At 37.3% G+C, this 7,533-nt stretch overlaps 1 protein-coding gene across 1 annotated transcript in view; it reads right to left on the reverse strand.

The window, feature by feature from the left end:
- Positions 1-7,533, reverse strand: part of SMARCA1 (SWI/SNF related, matrix associated, actin dependent regulator of chromatin, subfamily a, member 1) — an 84,531-nt gene that overhangs the window by 18,524 nt on the left and 58,474 nt on the right. Inside the window, 3 exon segments of the mRNA XM_006911764.3 lie at positions 981-1,193; positions 1,309-1,427; positions 3,948-4,080. Coding sequence (XP_006911826.1) covers positions 981-1,193; positions 1,309-1,427; positions 3,948-4,080 — 465 coding nt within the window.

Genomic DNA, 7,533 nt, shown 5'->3' on the forward strand with positions numbered 1-7,533 from the left:
AGCTACTATGGAAAACAGTATGGAGGTTCCTCAAAAAACTAAGAATTGATCTAGCATATGATCCAGCAATCCCTCTACTGCGTATTTACCCCAGAGACTTGAAACCCCATAACCAAAAAGATATTTGCACACTGATGTTCATAGCAGCATTATCCACAGTGGCCAGGACATGGAAGCAACCGAAGTGTTCTACGATAGATGATTGGGTTGGCTATAGAAGCTGTGGTACATATATACAATGGAATATTACTCAGCCATAAGAAGAGATGAAATACTGCCATTTGCGACAACATGAATGGATCTCGAGATAATCATGCTAAGCGAAATAAGCCAGATAAAGTTGAAAATCACATGATATCACTTATATGTGGGATATAAACTTAAAACCAAAAAATGAACAGGACAAACAAATAGAGACTCATGCACATGGACAATGAACTAGTGATTACCAGAGGGTAGGGGGTGGGAGATGAGGGGGAGGCAGATGGTGTAAGGGAGTCAAATATATGGTAGCTGAAGGAAACTGTACTTTGGGTGGTAAACATACAATAGAATATATAGATGTCAAATTATAATGTACATCTGAAAATTATATAATTGTATTAACTAATGTTACTCCAATAAATTTAATTAAAACAAAAAAAAGAAAAGAAAAAAATTTTAAAAAATCATTGTCTTTAAAAAGAAATGTAGATTGAAAGAGACTAAAATAGAGACTCAACAGCCAAATATAATATGTGAACCTTGACTGGATCAAGTTTAAAAAACAGCTATGAAAGATACTTTGGGGACAACTAGAAATTTTGTACGTGTATATATAGATTCTATGTATATATAAGTATATGTACACATACACAGCTGGGGGGACAAAGCCAATATGGCAAAATGTTAACAATTAGAGAATCTAAGTGAAGGATATATAATATTTGAAATTCTTTAAACAAAAAGTTGGAAGAAATAAGTTAGAAAGTAATACATACCATGGCAGTTCTAGACTTGATAAACCAGTCAAATCTAAACTGAGGAGCATTCCGTACACACTGTCTTAATTCTTCATACACGTTTTCTCTATCAAAGCCCATTTTGTGTAACATACAAATCAAGAATCTATCTTCTTCCTCAGTATAGTTCTTTCCTTTGCTGGTTCCATACTGAATACGTAACTGATGAAATGGAGCCTTGTATCTTGCAATCTGTGGATTTAAACAAAACAGTGCTTTTAACTAAATGTGCAGTAATAAATAAAAGCTAATTACCATACTAATTAAAACAATCTAATAACATTTTGACAATTATGAAATATAGTACCTTGGCATCCAGGGCTTTCTTGATACTGATCCTTCGCTGGATTCTTGCTTCTCCTCGTTCAATTTGAGCCATAATTTTCTCAATATCCTGTAATTCACTGCAACGTTCCCAAAATACAGCTGAAAAACAGTTATTACTTTACAATATTATCATCTTAAGCAAATGAATCCAAGGAACCGTAGAATAAAGAATTAACAAGAGACAATACAGTAAAATTATACTGTTTAAAATCAAGATTCAGATTCATATGTAATATGTTCAATTACTAAATATCCCTAACTTTTCAATTAAAAGATCTCAACAAGAAAGTTCTAGGTTAGTGAGTTTCCATTCTGAAATATTATGGCATTTTTAATCATCCATCTCAAATGACTAGGATTTCAAAAGATACTACAGATATTGATTTGTTATGCTTTTAAAATTTTTTTTATTTTTCAAATACGGTTGGCATACAATATTATATTATTAGTATTGGGTGTACAACATAGTGATTAGGCATTTATATAACTTACAAAGTGATTACCCCAATAAATCTAGTACCCATAGTTATTAGAGTACTACTGACTATATTCCTTATGCTGTACTCTACATCCCCACGACTATTTTGAAACTACCAATTTGTACTTCTTAATCCTTTCTCCTTTCATGCTTTTATTCAAACATGATATAGAAGGAACCGAATACATAAAATGAAACAGGAGAGAGGTGACCATATAAACTTAGAGAACTTAGCTTCCTAAGCAAGCATAAACAAAAACAAAATCATCATTAACAGATTATTCAAACTTCCTATGAAGCAGCAATTTCTACTGGAACTGTTGCTTCAGCTTTAAAACTATTCACTGATCTTACAATATTTTCAATGACCAGTGGCTTGTTTTTAAAACTTGGAATAGCCTTTTCTCTAAAAACAAAACACCAAGTCACCTAAATTTTATAAGTGAGCTAAATAATCTGGCTGCATTAATATGTCACATCTTATGACTTCAGTGAAAGGCCTTTTAATGACACACTTTGCATTCTCAAAATTTTCATTTTTAGAGGCTATCAAAAAAGGAATGTTAGCACTCTGGTTTTTATAAGCACCTGTGTTCATCTATTTATTCTCTCAGTTATTCATTCAATACAAATTTAAATGCCTGCTATGTAAAAGATACTCATGAATAGCCAATTGCACACATTTCTTCTTTTATTGCAACCAACTACATAAACCCATTCCAATATCCTCACTCTCTGACAGAATCCCAATTAAGCTGTCCTGAGCTAGTCATTCCACCAAACCTGGTATCGAATTTGAGGGGACATCTGACATATCTTTCTGAATCACTTGTTTCTTGCCACTCCACATACACTCATGCTATTTTGAAGAAAATTCTACTTCAGAAAATCTCTGCACATATCCTTTTGTACTCTTCATTGAAATCTTGCTGCAAAAAAAATTTTCTCTCTCTCATCTATTTTTCCACTCTCTAAGCCCCCAAATGCCCTAAGCTTATGTGATAAAGCTTAATTAAGATTAATAGTAATGTTACGCTGGCATCAAGGAAAAGGAAGTTCATAAACTTGATTTATATTACACAGAATAAAAACTCAATATATTCAGCCTCTAACGTCCCTGGTAATCAATAGTAGACTCTTTCATATTTCCAAAGAAAAAAGAAGTATCTATTCTCTAATTAAACCTGGATTTTTTCAGGCACTAGCACTACAGATAATTTAAGAGCTGTTCCTAACCTGTATTAATCTTTGGTATATTTATTAGTATTGTAATGTTTTCTTCCTACTATTTTTCATGGCAAAAAATAGAATTTGAGTTGTTAAACTAAATAGGCTTTGAGGGGTAAGCATAAAAACCTAACGCTACTTTGTAATATTGCTTCTGTGGGGAAAAATGAATTCTAAACAGCCAATATTCAGACTAAATTTGAGAGCTCACCTATTTGAAAGTTTTAAACTTCTTGTTCTAGGTTGGATATGCTGTGACATGGGAATTATATTATCTCCAGATGCTTCAGCAGCTAATCTAGTTCTGGTCAAAACCAAATACACAGCTGAGTAAGAGAGGGAGATGATTCTAGCATCTACTAACAGATTTATTCAAGCAGTCTTTTTAGATCTACTCCAGGTTGCCTAGAGTTAATGGGATCCATATGACCTGCTTGGAGTTGAAAGGCACGACGAGGGTTTCTGAAGATCTAAAAGGGCCTGTTAGGAATTCTGTACTTCAAGGATGACCTATAAAGACAATAATACAATCCACTGAACTAGAAATCTCAGACTTGACTTGCCCAGTAGAGTACCAAATTCTAGAGGTGGGAAAGTGGAAAACTTATTTTATACTATACACAAAAACTGTCTCAAAATGAATTAGACTTGAGCATTAAGACCTGAAATCATAAAATGTTCATCCAAGAACCACCCTTGTTTCATCAGGGCTTTACATGGCTCCATCAGCTAAATGATAGAGACAGTAGCAGTCACTTTGTTTTGATAAATCTTATAATCTTTTCATAGAAATACGATTATATTTTATACTTTCACACTTTATTCATAAAAATTTAAAAGATCTCTGAATTAAATTGACACTAAAGAAATGAATAAGGTTACAATTAAAACCATGTTTGAAGTTATATACGAACCTGAATACTCTATGACCTCCTCAGGGGATTTGCCTTCCACCTCTCGAGCTATATTATCAATGTCGTCTCTTCCATATTTTTCATTAGCTTTAACAAACTGGTTAAAATCTCGCTTAGTCCAGTTTGTGAATCCCTGTGAAAAAATTAAATATCATCAATCAAGGTTAAATTAGTAAGTCCATTTATTATTCTATTTTTTCCATACAACAGTAGATTAAAACAGTTTAAAAGATTTAAAACGTTCCTCCTCATAAAATTCCAAGTTTTTTTATGTTGGAATCAATACTTGAGTGAGCATTATTTATAAAAATAACTGCTTTTCTATCATGAAGAGAATGTACTTCTCTCCAAATACTAAAAACTGATTTATAGTTCTAAAATAGTGTAGTTTTAAACTCCACATTTTATAGATGCCTACTACATTCAAATACAAATGCATTAAAATAAAAGTGCTACTATAAATGCTGAAGTCCTGATATTCCAGAAATTCAGTGGGTTTTTTAGTGTATATCTTTATTATTTTTATTTTTCAATTACAATTGACATTCAGTATTAATTTAAATTAGTCTCAGGTGAAGAGCTTAGTGGTTAGATATTTATATAATTTAAAAGTAATCTCCCTGATTAGTCTAGTATCCATCCACCTGACACTGTGTGTGTGTGTGTGTGTGTGTGTGTATACATAAATAAAAGTTTTTACAAATAAAAGTTTTACAAATAAAAGTATATACAAATAAAAGTTTTTACAAATAAAGGTATATACAAATAAAAATTTTTACAAATAAAGGTATATACAAATAAAAGTTTTCTTTTATTTGATAAATGTTTGCTTCTTCCTTTTGATTGCTTCTCTGTGTTTGTTTCTATGTATTAGGTAGGGCTCCTATATCTCCTAATCTTAGTAGAGTGGCTTTATGTAGTAGGTGTCCTGTGGAGCCCAGTGGCAGTTTCCCTGGTCACCTCAGTAGGGTACTCCAGGTGTCACTTTTATGGGATGTGTGTACCTTTCTGTTGTAGTTGAGCCTTGGTTGCTGTTTGCAAGTCAATGGGAGGTATTCACCCTCAGGCTAATTGGTTGTGAGGACTGGCCATGACTACAGTGAAGGAGCTGTTGTGCAGGGGCTGACCCTACAGAGCAGGATTCGCTTTAGCAGGGATCTGGTGCCTGCCCTGTCTGCCCTTTGTATGTGCTGTTTGTGGAGGTGGTCTAGTGGTGCTCCAGTGTGGTCTGAAGCTGATCATAGAGTGTATTGGTTCTGAAATCTCTCTTAAGAGGAGCATTGTTGCTGGCCAAGGTCAGCTGCTGCCTGTGCCCTTCCCAGGGCCACCTGGTATAAACTATAAGGTGATATGCAGATGGTAGCCACTTGTGCTGGGCCTGGAGGTGCCTGGAAAAGGCTCAGCTACAAACAGGCCGGCTGCTGCTAGTGACAGGCTCGGGGCTACTTAGCAAGAGGTACAGGGCATGCTGTAGCCAGATGTTGCTTATTTGGGATTTGTGAACCTTTGAGAGATTTTAGGAAAGTTCTCAGCATGAGCCAAGATAGGCTGTTTGTATAGAAAAGCCACTGGAAGCAGCTCGGGTGGATCCACAAGCTGAGTGGGGCGGGGACTCAGGGAATCACCAGGGTAGGACTAACAGAGTTTGCCAAGTTGATAGAGAATCAGATATGGTGCCCACCTGCATCTGCACCTGGATAATGGGAGGGCTCAACAAAGGAACAATGGCTTCTGCCAGCACTTCTGAGAGAAAGGTGCCCATGCAGCCTTTGTCTCAAAGCCAGACAATTCATTTTCTCCCTATTTGTCCCTGGTGCCTTTCAAGCTGCTGTTCCAGTGCTGGAACTCAACATAATTGAGTCCGTCAGCAAGTAAGTCCATATGCAGGCCCTAAGAGGAACACCTGGGGTCCAGCAGCCCTCCATCTCATTCAGCAACAATCTTTGCCTCACAGGTAGAAGTCATGGGGACTTCTCTTCCCCACACTGGAACCTTGAGCTGGAGAGCCTGTTGTTGGGCTGGGACCCCTAACTCCTCAGGGGGGACCTATGAAGCCAAGACACCCTTCCTAAATTTTAAACACCACATGCCAGCATGGGACCTGCCCAATTCCACATCTCTGGCCTCTCTACCAGTATCAAGGTGACTTATTCTGTATATTCTTAATTATAGGACTTATGTTCAGCTAGATTTCAGGTGACTCCCAGCAGTGATTGTTATTTTGTAGTTTAGTTGTAAATTTGATGTGTTCCTGGGAGGAGGCCAGCACAGCATTTACCTATTCTGCCATATTGACCATAAGCCTTCTAATTCTTCAAAACTATTAGCTTTTATTGTACAATGATCACCTTAAAAAGTTTCAGAAATCGAGGGCAAAAATGGTGTAAATGACAGAAGCTTTGTTCATTCCCTCTTGCAATCACATCAAAGGTGTGACAGAAATATGGAGCAAAAGCAAGCGGAGTCGCCTGAGATCTAGATGAACAGAAGCCCCACAACTAGGGAGGGAAAAAAAAACATCAATCTGCATGGTAGAAGGTAGGAGGGGGCAGAGATGTTAGGCTGCCTGGTCCCAAGCAGCTGAGTGGAACAGAGGCTACAGCAACGGCAGATACCTCTTAAAGCAGTCGTTTCCATGAGCGTACTTTCACAGCAATGGACTTGCTCACTCTGAGCACCAGAGCAAGGTCACCAGCTCAGGGTGTAATAGGGATTTATGGAGTAACAATGAGTTGTTAGAATGAGGGCCGGAGGCAAGATTCTCTCTGTATAGGAGTGTGGGTGGTATCCATAGTTCCTCTGTTGAACTCCCCTCTCACAGTACACAGACTCAGCGCTGCCATGGCAGAGACCTCATCGAACTGGATAACAGAGGTTGTCCTGCCCAGAGGATTCCCTGAAACTCCGCCACCCCAAACTCACGGCCTCACCCAAGCCACATCCAGATGTGTCCTCGGCAAGTCAGGTGCCCCTTGTTTAGCAGTGTCAAGACACACTGGTGGCAGCTGGCCTCGGTTTCTGGTGTGGCCTCTTGACACAACTATAAGCACAGAATCTGGGGGTGCTTGCTGAATCTCAACAGGTGGACCCAGAGGGGCAGAGGCTAAACCCTTCTCAGGATTGTGCCACTGGACACCTACTACACAAAGCTGCGCTAATATGACCAGGAGACTTAGAAGATTTGCTTAATACACAGAAACAGACAGAGAAAGGCAGCCAAAATGGGAAGACAAAGAAACCATACAAGAAAACAGAACAGAGATCCAGGAATAATGGAGTCAAGCAATCTAACAGATGCAGAGTTCAAAACACTGGTTATAAGGATGTTCAATGAACTTATGGGAAGTGTAGATGAATTCAGTGAGAACTTTAAGAGATTAAAAAACATAAAAATGGAATTGGAAATTATAAAAGGGAACCAGTCAAAAATGAAGAACACATTATCTAAGATTAAGAGTATATTAGAGGGAGTAAACACAGTGGATAAAGAAGAGGATCAAACCGCCAATATAGAGGATGGTGAACAGAATGGCAAGAAAAAAGTAACAAAGAATATAATTTAAGAAGCCTATGGGCCAAAATTAAG

This window comes from Pteropus alecto, unplaced genomic scaffold (assembly GCF_000325575.1).
Source record: "Pteropus alecto unplaced genomic scaffold, ASM32557v1 scaffold85, whole genome shotgun sequence".
In the NCBI taxonomy this organism is placed as follows: domain Eukaryota; kingdom Metazoa; phylum Chordata; class Mammalia; order Chiroptera; family Pteropodidae; genus Pteropus; species Pteropus alecto.